Source organism: Artemia sp. Qi Xiang Cuo, chromosome 9 (genome assembly GCF_049724085.1).
Source record: "Artemia sp. Qi Xiang Cuo chromosome 9, ASM4972408v1, whole genome shotgun sequence".
Taxonomy (NCBI): domain Eukaryota; kingdom Metazoa; phylum Arthropoda; class Branchiopoda; order Anostraca; family Artemiidae; genus Artemia; species Artemia sp. Qi Xiang Cuo.
In genome coordinates this window covers 9,796,840-9,817,313 of record NC_142802.1, presented here as the reverse complement: position 1 = coordinate 9,817,313, position 20,474 = coordinate 9,796,840, and the positions used below count along the sequence as shown (strand labels likewise).

The window sequence follows — 20,474 nt, the reverse complement described above, 5'->3', positions numbered from 1 at the left end:
GAATTTCACAATATGAATGCAAATAGTATCATTGACTATACGAAGAGATATGATAATCGTGAAGTTACATTGTACTGTAGAAAATGTGACCTTGACTTTACAGCCAATTAAGATGAATATATAGTAAATTCAAATGATCTACCAGCATTAGTGGTTCTCGACAGTTGCCTGTACCCCGAAAAAGAAGAAATCTAAAGTGTAGAATAAAGACATTGTTGTTGTGTATATAGATTTTTTTATTAACAAACAAATTCACATACATTTTTTAAGCATTTTACTCGTAGGGCACTAAAATCAATTTTATACAGGTCTCAGAGGATATTTTCCACCATAAAGTCGTTAAGAAGTGGATTGTCTACTTAAATGTTGAGAAACTGCTTGTAAGTATAGCTGCGACATTTGAACACGAAATATAGTAGCGCACGGAAACGGCAACTTTTAGTCGTCAGATACTACACTCTCTTGCGATTTTAAATAATAGTTTTCCCACTGCTTTCAATATAGTTGTTGATGTGTGGAGTGTAGAATGTATACGGTAGGCCGAGAGGATCAAAAATTCAATCGCCTTCATTGTTTGAAAGATGCACAACCGATGACCAGTATTCACTGTCGACGGACTGCTATTAACAATGATTAGGGTATTGTTTAAACTTTGAATTTTCCCAAGGAAGTCCGAGGGTAAACAATAGGATCTGTATTTGGACATGTAAGGATCCATATTAAATACATTGATTATTTGACTGGTGTTAATGTTGCAAGGTCTAGTAGAGCACTGCCTTCGGAACTGATTTCCCAATAGGTTTCAAATTGGTTTAATGAGATTAGTGCTATAATCTCAGGTAATGGATCAGCAAATGTACACTCTAAACGCACACTCCCCGTTCGTACTATACTCATATCTTGAGTGCCAGACAGGTCTAGTACAATGATACCATGTCTTTTAGTGAGCATTTCTTTGGTTATACCATTTTGAAATAGTTGTGAATCATGGTCTATGTTTTGCATTGTCAACTCAGAAAATTTCCTATAGGATTTATCAAAAGATGGATTGTAGAGTGGGATTTCTTTTACTTTGCAGACAAGAGAGGAAATCCCAAACATCTCAAATTTATGTGGGTAGCCAGTCCCCGATTCTATTGCACTAGCGCTTTTTACAAATGCCAGTGCTAATTTTGATAGAATTTCGCCACTGATAAAGGATGAGTCGGTGAAGGTGGGTGAGGCTGTGACAATATGACGTTGATTGTTGATTGTATGAAGAACAAGTAGTTTAGTATTATTTCCACTGGCTCTCAGTTTTTCCACTGCCAAAGCAACAGAACTCATAACCTGCTGCTTTCGTACATTTAATATTCCCAAGGTGAGAGAGAGCTACATCAGGATTGACAAGAAGTTCCTTTCGTAAAATGAAATTAGATGGAGCAAGCGTCAATTTTATATCCACTTTAATATTCGGTGGTAGTCATTGGGATATATTAAATATTTCATGATATATTTTTCCAACTAGAAGTAATTCAGTAGTTGCGGCATTTTTAAGAGCATCTGTACTATTAATATCAGTAATATATTCATATCCATTGGAGTTGCCTCTGAATTCCTTGTACGAATTGGGTGTCATCAGCATGAACTGCATATAGCTTGTATAATTTGAGAGATTGTTGCTTGTGCTCACCAAAGTGCCAACACTGATTTGACGAAATAAATTATGTAATATAAAATTTTCATTGGATTTTTCATCAGCACGAACTGGCATTTCATTGTCGGATTTCTTGACTATCATATGTAAATCTATAAATGTCGAAGACATGTCCATAAAGTAGTCTTCATTGGAATAAATTTGAAAGTGGATATTATCGGAGAGGGGTTGTTGTGGATAAAATTGTTCATAGTATCCGTGTTTTACACTCACATCGACATTTTTTGTATTAAATAGATTTGAAAATGAAGTGATTGAAGGTTGGGAATCCTTATGCGGTAGATATGCCATTGTTCATTCTATAAAAAAAACAAGTTTCGATCTAACAATTCTCTTCCTGGGGCTTCTTCTTCTACTGTTTATTGTACGTATCGTCTTTTTCCTTCTTTTCTTTGACAGGGGCGATGTCTTTCGTTTCAACCTGAGTAGAGACAGATGAGTGGTGCAATGCTTCTCAACATTTTAAACCTTTTCCATTTTGTTGAGATTTCAATTATTCGCCAAGTGTTTGCGTACTGGACCTAAGATTGTCCGAAGCACTTTTTTAAAATGCTTGCCAGAGCTCCAATCGTTTAGTGTAGAGGAGGCAAAATCTGTCGCAGCCGGTACAATATATTATTTAGCCAGAGGTAGTGAAGAGCGAAACAGCTTAGCAAACCAACTGCCAAGACCATAGCCGGACATTGATGAATGACCCTTGTAATAGTCAATTCCATTGCCCAGTTGTCTTAGGCCAAGAGCATTAACATAGCAGTCAATATCAGGACAAATGAATACCACTTTTCTATTAGACATCTTTTTTGTTTTGAACACTGATAAAGTTGGGTCGAAAATGGCATGTAATCACAGTCAAACCTTTTGATATTGCTAGGGGATTGCCTAATCCAGTTCTTAGTGTTAACTGGCAGAGTTCCAAATAGGAAGTCCTTACGGGGATATACTGAAGATGCTTTATATTGTAATGATGAATATTATTTTAGTTCAAGATCTCTTAGGAGGGGAACATTTTTATTGCCAACTCTGGATGTTTCAACAAATGAAACATAGAGAAATATACAAGTGTCCGTGGAGAAGGCAGGTGGGTAGTCAGCAAAAATAACATTAGTGTTTCTGGCACTTAAACCATTGATTATATTGAGTTTAAAGCCAAGAACATGTTTTAGATTATCATTGAGAATAACTTTTCATCGTTAATGGGTGAACTAATGTAGATCTTGTCCTCTTCCTTTGAATAGTTAAAATGTAAGGCTCCTTTTTTTACGAGCGGAAACTCTTTTGTTGATAGAACGACATACATCATTCATTCAAGGGAGTTCTTCTTATGGTAATTCAACATATGGATAATCCATCCAATTGATCATTTGAATTTTATGCTGTTCGCTATCGGGTGGTGGCCGCCAATCATAGGGTCTAAATTTTATATCATATTTGCGATATGTTCTCGGGATTTCATAGGTATATTTGAGAATATAGTCTACAAGAGCCATTTCATACGCGCCGTCGAATTTGATAGTGGGGGAGAGTGTTATCCAAAAATCACTTGTTTTTTTCATATCATTGTAGAGAGGGTCGGAGACATTGGACACGAATGTCACACAGAAATCATTGGACATTTTTAATGTCTTCAACTGCAACCAAAGAATCTTAATCAGAGTTTTATCGTAGCCAACGAACAAGCAACTGTCTATTGCCCCTGTGAGTACGGCTCTTTAATATCTTTTCAATTTGATAAATTTCACTACTGTTTCCAACTCTTTGCAGTTCATATTCATAAAAAATACCTAGGTTCTGATCATCTTTGGTGTCTCGCAGCCGATATGTCGTGGGTTCGGTGTCTAGGATTTTGGTCACTTTAAAAAGTTCAGTGCTCCATAAATGATTCCCCTATTCCAAAAATATTAGTCGTTCTATTTATCCGAACAGTATTGCCAACATTGAATTTTTTCTTCACAATTTTTTTCACTGGAATATTGATTAAGAAAAGTGTCAAATGAATTTTCACTGCAATTAACTTAACCTGATGGCTAACACTAACCTAACCTGACCTGATGGCTAACACTGGACAGTGATCGACGTGGTCATTGGTTATATTTTTGCATGATTTTATCTAAATCATGAATAAAAGCAGCAGTATTTTCAGTGTACAATATCTCGGAATTAATAGACGAATCGTTCTTATCAATCGTTCAGACAATGCAGCCTTTATTGGACTTTGACTGTGATAGAGTCTTGTATTATATTTCAATAGAACCTTTTGCACATGATGATTAACAAATTCGCTACCGCGGTCAGTTTGAATTTTTCTATAGCAATCTAGTTCAAGAATACTTTCTAAAGTCTAAGCAACTTCAAAACCTCTCTTTGATCGCAATTTGATGGCATATGCATAGCGACTAAAGACACTGATTGCCACTAGAATATATTTTTAGGGTGTATTGTGACGTAATTGAATCACATCTAGAGTTAAAAATCTATTTGCATTATATGCAGTGGGAAAAAGGCTTTAACTTGTCGATTTTGTTTACCAAGTAGCCTATGATTTCGATGCAGAATTCTATTTAGTTAGTATTCTAGAAGATATATCGCACTTTTTAATGTGCAACCATTTACGCCAGAGGTAGCTTTAGAGAGCGCTGTGGGGGTACCTGGACTTTTCACTTCACCACTATTTCTTAGACATGTTTTAAAACTTCATCCATTTTGAATGCAAACACGTAGTGTAATGCCCACTACTTTTTTGCACACTGGAGGGTGTTGCTTGTGACGGTGAGTTGTTATCAATACGTCTTTGCTTTTGTCTAGCCGTCATCATTGGTGTTATTAAATCACTACTGCGGCTGCTGCTGCTGCTGCTAGGAGTGCTAGGAGTATTTTCAAAGATTGACTTAAAATCTTCTTCTTCTTCTTTTTTAAATGACGTTGTTAGAGGGCTAACACCTCTACTATATTCCTTTAATTTCTTTAGATTTACTTATAGCCAAGAAGACTTTTGGGGATGTCTGATTGATTTAAAAAGCTATATAGATTATTGTCAAATGATAAAAGTCTTTTACGATTTGTAACCATATCAAAAATTAAATCGAGTAGATTATAACTTTTTCCCTGAATTATAATTCGTTTCCCAGTGCTATCGACTTGAACTCGAAAATCATCACCATTTTCCAACATCAGATATGTTAATACTCTTTTACTCTGTTCCCGATAGGTCAATGGCAATAGGTTTCCAATTAATGTCACTATTGAATTCAATTCCTTCTCCTTTGATTGTTATGCTACTGCAGAATCTTGAGGAGATGCGTCCTGTTGGGGGGGGGGAGGGATGGGGATCTGTGACGGCGATGGTGGCGGGTGTCTCACGATAAGGTCTATGTTTGTCCACACCACGCAGTACATCTTGAAGTAAAACTAGCTTTTTATCATCGGCAATATTTTCATCATTAATGAATTTCCTTAAATTGTCTTCAAAGTGTTCAGCTGGTGAAAGGACAAGTTCTATTGGAGTCAATTTATAGGGTTTAGCCATCTAGAGAAAACTGTTTACAAGTTCTGCGATTATTGGTTGTAAAAGTGTAAAAAAGCTACCGCCTGCATGAAGGAGACGTTTTCTTTTAAAATCTTTTTCTTTTTTTTGCGAGCCAAGGCACGTACAGTGAATTGATGTTGCTTTGTCTGTTGTATAACACCTTCTGGCAAGTGTACATTGCCCTCAGTTAAATTTAAACAAAGTTAAGAAATTAGATTAATAAATTTTTTGTCAACACCATGTTTAAGTATGGCCTTCTTGAGTGGGGGTTTTGAAGTGCTTAGAATGGAAAATAAGTGGCTATTTTCGTGTAGTTTCTTCAGTGGCATAATGGCAACTAATAGCCCTTTCTACAGTTCACCGGAAGATATAAAGTAATTTCTTTGTCAAAAATATCTGAGACTACACGCAGATCCTCGGGTGTATTCTGATTAAGCGAAATGTACCCGTAGGGCTTATTTGTCGCTTGTCTGTACGCTGAAAGTAGAAATTTGGGCGCACCGGGATGTATTTGTTTATTGAGAGTAATTAGAGAACTTGAATCACGAACAACTCGATAGATTATATAGATGGTGCAGTTCAAAGTAAGGGTCCTCATACAGTTGCTCTGATGAGACACATTGTATAGAACTATGGTTATGGAAATGTGTTCATGATGAAAGCGAACAGTAAACAGTTGTAGCATTTCCTGTGAGAGCTGTTCAATGGATTCAGATAAATCATCAATAATCAACCATGAGTTTGGCTCATAATATTGAAAACGTCAAGTCCCCTTATGAATTGTATTGGCATGGATGTAGCAGTGGCAATAGCTTTTATTTGATCATAGGACTCCTGCTAAACACTATAGCAATAGTAATTTTTTTTTGTTTTTCCAAAATTATTTTATTACAATTTTCAATTATTTTAGCTAAAAGTGTCGTTTTCCCCGACATTGACGGGCCACAGAAAAACGATCTGAAAGGTGTTTTCAATTGATACATACTGCTCCTGACAGCAGTTGGAGTACAACTAACTGAACACTATACTTGTCTAATGAATAAATAATAATAATTTTCCCTTAGATCTACCTAGTACGTTATTCAATAGCAACAAGAACAAAAAAACTTTTTTTTTCTTTTATTAACTACACATTTTGTGCAACAACAACAGCAATAATAGCAAAAGAACAATTTAATATTTTTCATTCATTGACAAAAAACAACTTAAAATACAGCAAGAACAGCAACAATAGCAGCACAGTTGAGCACATTTGAAGACTAATAGAAAAATATGAGAAAAAACTATTTGCAACATTTAAAAGATGATAATCCCTGCCCCAAGGGGCTGAAGGCCAGGGCCGAAGGCCTGCCGCGGGCGGCCCCTACCCCCCTGGGCCGACGGCCGGCGGCCACGTGCGGGGCCTTAAAGGGTGGTCCGCTGCGGCGGGAAAGCAAACTTTGTATACAATAGCAGCAAAAGATAAATGATGACGATGATGATGGCAATGGAATGAAGATTATAGAAATTGTTGTTGTTCCCACCCATCAAGTACTTTTTTTCGGATTTAAGTTAATTTATGCAGACCGAGTTGTTTTCGATAGTCCATTAATTCAACTCGATCTGAATTCGGTAGAGGCCGTGTAGGACTACCCTCACACCTTCATTGAGTACAGAGACATTGTCGGATATGCAACACCGGGCATTTCTTTCACACTAACAGTATATTTCCTATATTGTAGAGAGCGATTCCCCCGTTATTTTGCTTTTGGCACTAGACAACAGTCCAGTGTGTAGGCAACCCTTTGCACGCCGGTTTTATATCCTTGCCGTGTGTTTCCACACAGTATACTTTTGGACCGGGGAACAGCTCATTGGATATTAAATCGCTCCCCATCTCCAACTTTAGCATTAATATTTGATTGAGGGCCTGGCGTTTCACCAACTCGGGATAGATACTCTCATTCCAATTTGTGTATTCTATCCACGGGCCAATGTGCACACCATTTTCCAAATCATCCAATAAATTCTAGGACTCAACTTTTAACAATAGAGAATCTGTGTCCCCATAGTAATCCTGAACCTCTCCCCCTCCCTTGGCCATTGTACCTTACACATATTATAAAAGAAAGACAAGATGAGTTTCTTGGAAATTTCAAGTACTGAACTCCCCCACCCTCGCGATATTATTATTCAGAACAACATTTCTCTTTTTTTCTGTGTAGCAGAACCATATTCGGGTCTATGGTCGTGAATGTTGAAAAGTTAGGATCAGCGACAATTTTTGTACATTCTCTGGGGCAGGATACAACGTCGCAACGCGACAACTTTACTTTTTGACAGTGAACTTTTATTGACAAAAGTGTCAAAAAACGTTTTCAAGTAGGGTTTCTGATCAAATTGCGGGGCTCTGTGGATCTTTTTGACCCTGAAACCATTGGTCCCCATCCCTTCGCAATAGGACGTGGTTAACAACAATATTCTGTTTAGGGTTCAAATCTAAGCTTAGTTTTTGCTCGGAAGGGTTCCAATACGTGCCCCTATCATCGGCGAAAGACTAATTTAATGGGTTTATAGTCTCCCTTGTCACTAGCCTATTTAAACACGGAAAAACAAGATCTTTTACAGTGTCATAGAGTTTCAATGCTATTTGACCGTCAATTTAAAAAATCCATCCTTGGGGACCATTTTCCGCGATAGTGTGAATGTCAAGGAAATCTAGAGCACAAGGATTTTCAATCCATTTGTAATTGCCACATGGCAAACTATAGTGAGACATCGCCGAGGGGTAGAGCAAGTTCATGCCAAGAAAAACAGCATTGGACTTTACACCATCAACAGAGTTCTGCCCAGTTGGATCCATTTGTAAGACGAGATCCCTATGAAAAAAAATAGATCGTTCAAAAGATAGGCGCGGATCTACATTGGTGATCAAACCTATCTCCTCCCTACTGATTTTTAGAATTAAGTCCATGACGAGGTGCGGTGTTGAAACATAATAGCCAATGTCTAGCCCAAATTCTGAATAAATTTGGTCTGTGTTCTTGCAGAGAATATCTAAAAGAGTTAGCACATCGCTTGCCAAGAACATTCTACAATAATCCCAACCATTTTTACCACCACCCCTAGCCCATACTTTCTTAGCAAATTCATAGTCCACGACAGTGAATTCACTATCGGTAAGTGAATTATAGAATGCTTCAATGGGAGGGAGTTTCTCCTTAGTTAACTTTCCACCAGAGCTGTAATATTCATACGTATATATGCCTTTACAAGTCAGTAAATCATACATTTCATTGTCGGGAAAGTGCTGTTTAAGCATAGAGAAACTATCGAAATTGTCACTTTTCTGCGCTTGAATTAGTTGAATGAGAGCCTTGGGGAAAAAACTATATGAATCTAAAAAACGGATTTTATTCATGCACGTCTGCCCATTATCCACTGCCTGCCATTTGAATTCTAAAAGCAACGGCTTCTCAGCTGATTTGGGTATAATATTCTAGGTGAATAAGTTATTTACCCTTGGACTATCTACACCCCCTCCCTCCCTGTGCATACGTGCCAAAGCCGTTAAAGTTAATTTCAAATCGTAATTTGAATTGTGAGTGAAAACTGGTATATAAACAACTGTTGGCTTACATTCACATTGCGCGATTGGTGTGCTACGCCACGAACATTACTACCCCCTGAGGATATTTCCTGCCACAAGTGATCATGATCTCTAGCTTTCCCCTTCCCTCCCTCCCTTAGTCTTTTTTCTTCTAGTCTCTTTTTCCTTAGTCCCCTCTTCAAAGTACCTCATTAATACCCCGTATATTTTCTTATTTTGAATCGCCAAGCAATACTTTGCTGATATAGTTATTGGGTAACGCTTATTTTTCGAGCGAGAGATATCACCATTTCCTGTGACAATTAATTTAGTCAATGCTATGATAATTAAATCATTCTTGCCCAACATCTCAACTATTTCTATGAGACGCATAGTGTTACTGCTTTCTCTCTGCGCATGGACATAGGAAACTGCAATAGCTTGGTTCTCTTTGATACGATTTGGGAATTGTGGGTCGTTCACATCTGTGAGCTTGGCCTCACAGTCTAAACTTATTTTATCACTTTGCATAAGTGTATTCTGGAAATTTCTAAATCTTAAAATCACCTGGTAACCAGAAACTGTCTCCACCGATTGATAGCCGTGTCTTTTGCAGTTTTTCATGTGATTTTGTAGCTTTAATTCAGTCCAAAATCTAGACAAACACATTCGACAGTAGTAACAAACCCCCTTCTTTTTTTCCTCCCCCAGAACTCTACTAATATCCATAATAGGATTGAAATTACCAATTAAATTAGGTTCACTAGGTGGTGTGTACAACAACCAAACCCAGTGTATCAAAAATTCAATAGATGGCGCTCTTACTGGGAATATTACACTATTTTTACGAGAACGCACACCCCCTTCAAATTCCGTTTCATATTACAGCACTGTAACCCCAATATTTAAATGTGCTCACTTCTATTATTTTTTTGTCAGTCCAGCACACTTGCAGCTCATGTAATAGCAACTGGTGTCAAATTATACTTTGGTCCAATACTTTGGATAATTTGTGCCATCCCACTTATATTCCTATGTGTATATTTATTATGTGTGATAATTATGGGTGATTTCTCTTTTCTTTTGAATTCTTCTATTCTTAATTCGGTTATATTTGATCAACCAATTAGGGCTGGTAAACAAGAGACTCACACGCTTGACCCTCTCCTTGAATCTATGGTTAATTCTAGCTGTAATTATCATACTACTATTGAGTATTATGATACAATTATACCCCCACTCTCTTCAAATAGTAGTTTAACGTATTTTGTTTGAATGTGCATGGGATAAGAGATAATGGAATAGTCTGAAATCGCATTTGTGTTCTAATAATTCGTGCCCTTTGATGTAATAGGTTTAACAGAAACATTGTTATCTGATGGTGAAAATTTTACAGCCTATGATATTCATGGTTATGTTGCTGTCCATATCCCCAGAATGGTAACAAAGTTCTCAGGATGTATTTCTTTATTCATAAAGTCTGATATTGAGGTTAGAAGAAGGTCTGACCTTGAATCCTTGTTTACATCAGTAGTGTCAAATAGTAGGACAGTTTATTCTCTTGTTATTGATCTGAAAAGCCAGTTTGCATGTGACACTGTTTGTTTGTTTTATAAGCCCCCTCCTTTTCCAACACATTTGTTCTGCAATTTGCTTGATCAACTTTCTTGTGTGGGGTCTTTCTCTAAAAAACATATTTGTGTTTTGGGAGATTTTAATTGTAATGTGTTAAATTTTGGATCAAGTGATGAATGTGACCATCTCTTTGATGTGCTTTCTTCTGCTGGTCTACTTCCTTCAATTTTTTTTCCTTCTCGTGTTGACCCTACTAAAAATTCTGCCACTTTAATAGACAATATTTTCATTTCTCATTCTTCTAATTTGAAGTTTACTTCTGGTGTTGTTTCCACTGATCTTTCTGATCACTTCCCTATTTATGTTTCACTTTTTGTGCCTCAAACTGAGATTGCTGTGGATGAGCAGGGTGAGTCTTCTTTTAGAACTTCCACAGATAAAGAAATTTCTAATTTAATACATAGTCTTCAGAGTAATGATTGTTCTAGTGTTCTTGAAGCTAATGATGTTGATTGTGCAACGAATTTATTTTTGTGTCGTATGGGAGCTCTGTTGGATAAGCATTTTCCTCTTAGAAAGAGGCCAAGGAATTCCATACCTAAATGTCAATGGATGTCTAGAGGTCTGATCAATGCTACACATATGAAGGCGTCTCTGTTCAAGGCTGCATGTAAAAGTAAGACACAGGATGATCTTTTGAAGTATAAACTTTATAAGAATGTGCTTACTTCTTCAGTACGTGCAGCCAAAAAGCTATATTTTTCGCGTCGAATTGATGAGTGTAAGGGGAATTTGCGAAAGGTTTGGACTGTAGTTAATGAAGCTCTTTCCCGCAAGAAACTCAAACAGTCCCCCCCTTGTCGCTACAGGAAAGCTGATGGATCTTTCGTGGACAAAAATTCTTCAGCAAGCGCGTTCAATTCGTATTTCACCTCACTTCCTTCAGTTCCTAATCCACCCTACAGCAGAGTAAGTAGTTTTCCTTAGTAGAAAAGCCATTTTTCCTTTTTTCCATGCAGTGATACTGAAATTTCTAACATTATTTCTCAGCTTTCAAGTTGCCGTTCAGTTGATAGTTTTGGTTTGAGCTGTAATGTTCTTAAAAAAATTGGTCAGTTTGTTTCTAACCCCATCTCACACATAACTAACCTCTCTCTTTCTTCTGGTATTTTTCCTCATTTATTTAAGGTTGCTAATGTTGTACCTTTGTTTAAAAAAGGTGATCCATCTCTAATTTCAAACTATAGACCTATTTCTCTTCTTCCTGTAATTTCTAAGGTTGTTGAAAAAGTAGTGTATTGTAGACTCTCTTCTTTTGTATTTAGTACTGATACGACTGCAGGTAATTCTCTCGTAACTAACCATCAGTATGGCTTTCGTCCCAGTTTTTCTACCTTGCATGCAGTTTCAGATGCAACAGAGTTTGTGCGTGTTAACCTTGACAAGGGCTTGTGTGTTTTGGGTCTATTTCTTGACTTTTAAAGGCATTTGATATGGTCGTTCACTCTGTTCTTTTGTCTAAATTATCTTCATTTGGAGTGCATGGAGTCCCACTTCAATGGTTTAGGTCTTACCTCTCAGGGAGATCTCAGTATATTTCGGTTAATGGTACTTCTTCCTCTTCCTTGCCTATTGTGAAAGGTGTCCCACAGGGCTCTGTGCTTGGACCACTTTTGTTTTTAATTTATATTAATGATCTTGTTGATGGTCTTCATCCCCTTGTGCACCCTATTCCTTTTGCTGATGACAGTAACTTTTTCATTGCTGCAGTGGACCTGCCATCTACCATTTTCCTAGCTCAAAGTCTTCTTGATAAAGTAAAAGATTGGTGCTGGTCAAATGGTATGACTCTCAACAGCCAAAAAAGTGCCATTGTGCACTTTAGAACCCCTTATCGTATGATAGACGCAAGGGAACAAACCATCCTGACTTTCGGGAATGATATTATACCGCAAGCTACAATAGTGAAATTTCTTGGTGTGTATCTTGACTGTTTTCTTTCTTTTAAACCCCATATAACTCATACCCGTTTCCTTGTCCTCCGCCAATCTTCAATGTTATACAGGATTAACTCATTTCTTCCCCCAGATGTTATGCTTTCTCTTTGTTGTGCTTTTATTTTTCCTTACCTTTCTTATTGCTGTTCTGTCTGGGGTAGTACTAATAAATCTCTTCTCTGCTCACTTCAAAGAGCCCAAAATAGGGCAGTGAAGGCTACTTTTCTTCTACCTCGTTTTACCCTTTCTCTGATCTTTATAATGACACTGGAATAGCTCCGCTGGATCGAATTGTTGGTAAAAGTTACCTTTATTTAGCACATTCTGCTTTTCTAGGTACATTCCCACCATCTCTGCAGAAATTTTTCTTTCTGTCAGGCTCAAGTAGGTACTCTTCTTTGTTACGCAGCTCTTATCGCAGATTCATTCTACCTAAGCGATCATCGACAGCAGGTCAGAGGTCCCCTGTTTATCAATCTATTTTACTATGGAACTCCATCCCTCCTGATGTCCCTCTATCTCTTTCTGCAAAGGCACTTTCTCACTGGGTATTTCCAGTATAGTATTTTCCCCCTTTTTTCTTCTTTTTTTGCATTCCATTCACATTTATATGTCTTTTTTTTCATTCAATATATTTCTCTGATTTTTTTTTTATTATTTAATACTAATTTCCAATCTCTTCTTCGTTTATATATTTTTTTTCAGTTATTTGTGAAGTTTCCTGTTAATTATCCTATTTTAATAAATTTCTTTTATAATTTTTTTTTTTTTTTTTTTTTTTTTTTTGCTTTATAATAGTGTCTTATTTATTTTGTTGGCCCTTTACAAGCTGAGCTTCTTGGGCGTGTATAAATTTTAAGTTTGTAATTGTTTTGTTTTTTTAGTATTAATAAATTGATTGATTGATTGATTGATTGATTGCGTTGGCCCGTTCAAAAATATCTATTCTCCCGAGTGTTACAGGAATTTTTCTGTTAAACAATAGAAATCTACTGGGGGAAAATCAGGCCCTTCTTTTCCATGCACAGCCCAGTGGTCCAAATTTTTCTTTGTAGCTTCATCTTGCTAGAGGTTGGAAAGCCGATATGAGAAATGCGTACATGAAACATTTTTGCCCTGTTTCGAAGGAGATTCAGTGGACGCCCTTGCACTCTCTTAAATATAGATGGTGTTTTAAAACTATTGCCCTGGGCCCCGCCCAAACCTCTACCACTTAAAATAAAATATTTTTTAAATTTACATATATTTACACTTAAATTTTCAACAAATAAAACTACAAAACCACTACCATTCTCATTACAATTGTCGATATGTGAGACAGTATTGTCTACCCATTGCATAAAGACGTTCTCATAATTTTCGAAATGAGGGGGCACCAGAGACATTTTGGTGTGCATATAGTGATCAAACATAGACCTCCTCATGACTTTCATTCAAATAAAATATTTTTAAAACAATTGAGCCTTGATGCTGTCTCGGCCTCCCCACAGCTGAATTAGGTTTTCTAGATGTGCACGAATTTTCTCTGCATATTCATGAATAATATCTATGGGGTAGGTTTTAATATCTCCCGCCATCAGTGTATTAAACGGATCGCCAGATTTTGCAGTGAAGACGTCTATTGTATTCAGAATTGAATTTGTTGGCAATGAATTTGCGCCCTGCCATTATTTCAGAAGGCTTGATAGCACGTTCTCACTATATAGACCTATAATTAGATAGAAAAAGCTCGTTAACACACACACAGCTTATAGGCGCTAAAATTTACATCAAACGATATTTTCACCGCTAGGCTACATCCCAAACAAATTAGTATGTTCAGAAAATGCTAGCAGGGTTACATTTAATATATACTTTACGCAATCCCCCCCCCCATAATGTGCAAGTATGTACCCCGAATTTGAATATATTGGGGTGCTGGGGCTAAAATTTATTTCCGATAAAGAAATGATTATATTTGGAAAAAGCATAAAAAAAGGCATCAAGTACTATATCCACATTAGTCAATAATATGATTTGGTAAAAATTTACCATGCAAATATGTCAATTCATTATTTATAAACAGAACTTAAAGATCTCCAACACAGAACGCAGTTATTATGAGCAAGCGTTCGAACTTACGTTATAAATTTGCGTTGCAATAACATCTAAAACATCCATTGTATGTGATGGTTGCTCCATAATGTTTTGAAATGAACTGTTACTTTAGCCTCGAAGCGCGATCATTATAAACAAAGTTTCAAGGTGGAATTGTGATAATAACAGAAATTACGTAAATCTATGCTAATGAATTTTCCGGAAGTCTGCTCTGATGTCACCTTGTTATCCCAATATTTCTAACCGGTGATTGGCCTATAAAGAGGCACGTAATCTTGTACCGGTTGTATCTGACTCAAAAGGGCTGATATGCCCTTTTGATAACCTGTATGCTTATATACTTCTTGAAATTTTCATCTCAATGCTGTTAGCTCTACAAGTAGTTGCAATAAAAGTGGTAGTAGTAGTAATAAATGCAGCAGTAATAGTAGTATTAGCAGTAGTTGGCACATATTGCCTTTTGGTGACATAATCTTCCCCTTTAAGTATTCTCTGAAAGTTTCAACTTAATACCCAAGTCAATTCTTGAGATATGCTATTTTGGCAATGAACATGCACAAAGCCTCTTTTGATTTAGTTTAAATTTTCTCTTAATATTCTAAATGGACCAGTGTGGTAGTTGTAGCGGTAGTAGTTGTAGTAGTATTGATAGCATGCAAATTCTGCCTTTTCGATCACCTTCCTTATCATTTCCTGAATTTTCCAAATTAATATACGCAGTTATTCCCGTGTTGTACCCTTTTGACAATCCGTATACACATAACATGTTTTGATTTAGTCCAACAATCCCCTCAATATTCACTGAAAGGCTCACCCAAATACACTTCATCTTCTTGGAAAGCAAAGTTCAAAAATGTTTACCTTCCTCAATAACATATACTATGTGTAACCAATGAACGAATTGCCTAACTTACAGCCCTTATCCTGAGGACACTGGGGAGGTTGACATCCCCAATAATGGACCTTTCAACAATGCTGAACAAAATAACTCTCTCCACTTTATAAGAAAGGTGATAAAAGTGAGTTTGGTAATTATCGAGGCATTAGTCTGGTCTCTGTAGTTAGTAAATTACTTAGTAACATGATACTTTTTAGACTGACAGATGCCGTAGACAAAGTTTTAAAAGAAGAACAGTGCGGTTTTAGAAAAGGTAGAGGATGTGTCGACCAAATTTTCACTCTTAGGCTAATAATTGAGAAGTGCCTGAGTTTTTAACACCTTTTGTCCTCAGTTTTATAGATTATGAGCAAGCGTTCGAACTTACGTTATAAATTTGCGTTGCAATAACATCTAAAACATCCATTGTATATGATGGTTGCTGCATAATGTTTTGAAATGAACTCTTACTTTAGCCTCGAAGCGCGATCGTTACAAACAAAGTCTGAAGGTGGAATTGTGATATAATAGAAATTACGTAAATCCATGCTAATGAATTTTCCAGAAGTCTGCTCTGATGTCACCTTGTTATCCCAGTATTTCTAACTGGTGATGTGTCAAGAAAGAGGCACGTGATCTTGTACCAGTTGTATTCAAAGGACATTGCACTCCCCTTCAAAATGACAATTGAATTCTAACGTCCTCACTCTAAGTAGTTCAATGCCCATACATGGTGTTCGCCCTGTGGTATAAGGGCTTCTTCTACTCCTCTATAGATCCTGGGGAAAGGGCTCTACGCTGTATCGGTATCGGACGAATCGACATCACGAGTATCGGTATGGGCGTATTGTTATTGGGTGTATTTGTAATGCCTGTATTCTAGACAGATTTTTAGTAGCTCATAAAAAAGATATTGCTCATATATACGTCCTTCCTCTAATTCCACCGTCAGCAAGTTCCAAATGGCACAAAGAACGGTACTTTTGGTGCCTTATCTCAAGTGAAAAAGCTGAGGCTACTGGGCTACCAGAACCTTTTGGAGTGACGTTTAATGGCTGATTTGAAAGCTATTGCTCATGTCTACGTGATTTTTTTTTCAATTATACTATCCGCAAGTGTGATATAACACTAAAAGCGTAATTTGTCAAAATCCACAGGGGGGGGGGCAAAGGTGGACCAAACTTTTCCAGATCAAGTGAAAATGTCAGGGAGAAATAAAAAATAAGCCTTGTAGTACCATAAATACAAAGAATTATTGAAGAAAACCAGCCCGTTTCTCTGAATTATGAAGGCTTATCTGAGTTTTGACAAGATTTTTGAAGAAACTAAATTTTGGCAGGGCAGGGGGGGGGAACTGGGGTCTGGGGGGAAAACTAGGGTCTGAGGGGGCAGTTACCCTTCCAAACCATAGCAAATTATGTCCCTGACTAAAAAGAGCATTTTTGGTGTCACATCTTAAGTAGAAAGCTTGGAAGTATAAAACGATATCATCACTATAATAATTATGGTCAATACGCTACACAATTAAGGTAAGAAAACCAACATATCAAATCAAATTATTAGAGGCGTGGTTCTGTTAGTACAGCGTTGGATTTCAAATAGGAGTGTCTTAGGTCCGATTCCTAATGGTTTTTTTTTCAATCACGATTTTTCCCCTTCTATATGATAATTTTCAGATAATTTCACTGTTTTTATAAATGTAATGCACTCATTTTTTAATTCATATCCCGGGAAGGTTTTTTTCAAGCATTTTGATTCAAAAGGAAATAGAGGTCATCCCGTTCATGGTTTGCAACGACATTCTTAGTAGATCACTAAATCCATACCCCAACATGTGGCGTAATTTTGTCAAAATCCTGCTTGGGGTAAAAGCTAGAACCAATTTTCCCAAATAAAGTGAAAATGACAGAGCAAGCTGAAAAACGAGCCACATAGTAATAAAAAAGGTGAAGATATACTGAAGAAAACTGACCTGTTTCAGTGGATTCTTGAATTATGCAGGCTTATCTGATTTTTGACAACATTTTTGGAGAAACTAAATTTCAGCTGTGGGGGGGGGGCAAACTGGGGTCTGGGGGAAAATTTTGTCTTGAAGAGGCAGTTACCCCCTCCGTCCCATGGGAAATTACGCTCCTGACTCCAACCCCTTGCCACTTAGTGGTTGGAGAAGTGTAGGCATTTGGTTCTGGAACCACTCAAAGTTGTATATTAAAAGATGGATTACTTATTGTTATACTTCCTTATTCAAATTATTTAATTGACAATTCCACCGTAATATTCTCTCCATACGCAAGATTTTTCATCCAAAGAGGAAAAAAAATGAAAACAGTTCTGTAGGAGAATTCAGGTAATTCTTCCCAAATTTTTTGAAATAAAAACAAACTTAGTTTATAATACCATTTATCGTACATACACAAGAAATAATCTTTTCTGAAATTTTGATTCATTTCTAAGTAATGAATGGCTTTTCTATTTAGGGACAGGTCAAATAACTCCCTAAACCTAAAGGCACATTTCTGTATAGCTAACAAAATTATCCACAAGCATGCCGATATGTAAACCTGTCCGCTTAGTTAACCTTTTGTGTCGAAGCTACTCGCCTGGAGCTACTTTCTCAAGTGCTACTAGATTTAATTTTCTAAAACAAAGAATTAAAGGTCTATTTCTGCTTAAAAAAATACAAAAAGAAGCGACATTATTTTTCCCTAGATTGGAGGTGATTAGAAATTATATAAATAAATAAGTTTCGAACTGGAACTGAGGCGCAACATTGAAACTTAAGATGAACAGACATTATTCTGTAAAGTAAAAAAGATCATGACAGTGTTGTTTCTAAACTAATTTTTTATCAAAATAAGCAAAAATTAATTCGAAAAACAAAGTTTTTCTGAGGGAAGTAAAGAGTGAAGATGAAAATAAAACAAACAAAAATTATTGCTTCACAGCCAATCTAACATATATCATAAAACTATTGCAACTAAATCAACTGGTGATATTTCCCAATGTTTGTAGGATTACAGAAAACTAGTGCTTTATTGCAAACAAAGGACAATATAGGAATTTGGTATGGTAAAAGTAGACCATTTAAGAACACTTTTTAACAGTATAAAAGTCAAGCATTTTTGGATTGTTAGTTGTTTTTTTTTTCGTTTAATTTACATCACTTCTGCGCAATGAGCTCAGTTCAATGATTGACTGTCGTTTTGGGTCTGAAAAGGGCATTTCAGGATTATTTTGTTGACAAGTTCGAAATGAAGGAATCGGATGAGTTTTAAGACTACAGACTCGCTTTAAAATTTATATTAGCTCGAAATTCTCCGTTTTACGGTGAGAAATAACTGGTTTTCCATAGTGCATATTACGATTGATATGCTCTTCATTTTGAGTAATACTAGGTGAAACCAAGATGTTACCTGATAAATCAAACCATTATTTTGTATGGTGTTTAATGATTTTAAACTTATGTTTTAACTGTAAACTGAAAGTTACTGATATCGCAGCTCCTGTAAGACTATGAAAAGCGTTACAGATTAGTTTTTAGTTGCGAGGTTACTTGTTTACTTTTACTCCTAAATCAATATTCTTGTTTCTTGTAATCGGCTTTTGTGTTTTCAGCAAAGCGCTAGTTCTCCGTAATCCTACAAACATAGGGAAATATCACCTGTTGATTTATTTGCACTAGTGTTATTGATATATGTTAGATGGGCTGTGAAGTAATAACTTTTGTTCATTTTAAGTTTCATCTTCACTCTTTACTTCCCTCGGAAAAACTTTGTTATTTGAATTAATGAGCTTTATAAATCACACTGACAAAATATAGACCCAATAGAAATAAATATAATGAAAGAAAATTAATAAATCGCACCTTCTGTCACAAATTCTGACTATCCTCCTTCGAGAGGGAGGGAGAGGACAACAAAGCCAAATAAAAAAGATCCTTTTTTATAATACTAATGGTTTTGATTTGCTAAATGGACTCTCATACAAGTTTCAATAATCTATTTAAAGATAGCCCATAGTTTATTAATTAGAAAAAAGATGATGGAAATAAAGAGTTAAGTTCAAACTTAAAACAAGCAAAAATAAACAAAAAAAAACAAAAAAAACAAACAAACAAGATTAAAACAAACAAAACAAACAAACAAGATTCAATATATATCATAAGGCTCAATTATACTCATTCCTTAATTTTTTTTTTTTACGGCTTAGGATGATTCAAGGGGTTTATAATCTCCAATCGATGGTTTTCAGCCTTGGTGATTCCAGTGATGTTTTTTTTTCATTTCAACCTGCGATTTTTAGATCTGTGTTTTGTAATTTTTTTTTGGAAAAGTTGTTGTCAAAATAAACTAATACTGTTAAAATTAACCTATATAATGCTCGTATTTATAATTCCCGATCACTCTTCTACGAAATAGTTTTCTCACTAAAGAGTTTTTTTTTTCAAAGCTCATTTTAAAATATGTGTTACTACAAACTATGGACATCTTTACTAGGATGCAGCTGTTATAACAACCCTGATTTAGACTACCTAATATTCTGTTGAATCAAGAAAGCTGAACCATACTTTTTTGGATTTGTGTATTAATTTCTTTTCAAATATTGTTGTAATAAATTCCCTTTTCTGTAGATAGTATAAGAGTTGGAGATTTAAAGGAATTATTTGGAGTTGAACAGCTGATAGCTGGCAAAGAAGATGCAGCCAACAATTATGCTAGAGGACACTACACAATAGGTACTATTAAGCTGTTCTTTGAATATTTAGCTTTTGAATGCGTAAGAAATTGTCACGTACGATTAGACTCATTTCATCAGTGGCGGATCCAGAGGGTGGGGGGCGAGGGAGGCGCCCCCTAGCGTAGTATAAAATAGTGTAACTTGCTTAATTAACTCAAGTTTGCGTTCATTATACTTGCTCCTAACGAAAGTTTATCGGATCAACCTATTTTGCCCCCCCCCCCTAAAAAAAATTTCGGATCAACCTATTTTGCGCCCCCGCCCCCTAAAAAAATCCTGGATCCACTCCTGAATTTTATGGGCAGGAGGGTAATATTTAGGGAGGAATGATAATTTCCATCCAAAGAGAGAAAACATAAATCAAACGTTTAAAAACATCTTTTTTAAGATTGCGATTTAATTCC

The 20,474-nt window shown here is 36.3% G+C and overlaps 1 protein-coding gene across 1 annotated transcript in view; it reads left to right on the top strand.

The window, feature by feature from the left end:
* LOC148948298 (uncharacterized) overlaps positions 1-20,474 on the top strand; it is a 281,601-nt gene that overhangs the window by 76,554 nt on the left and 184,573 nt on the right. The window contains exon 2 of the mRNA XM_089094880.1: positions 19,964-20,068. Coding sequence (XP_088951006.1) covers positions 19,964-20,068 — 105 coding nt within the window. The remainder of the gene's footprint in view (positions 1-19,963; positions 20,069-20,474) is intronic.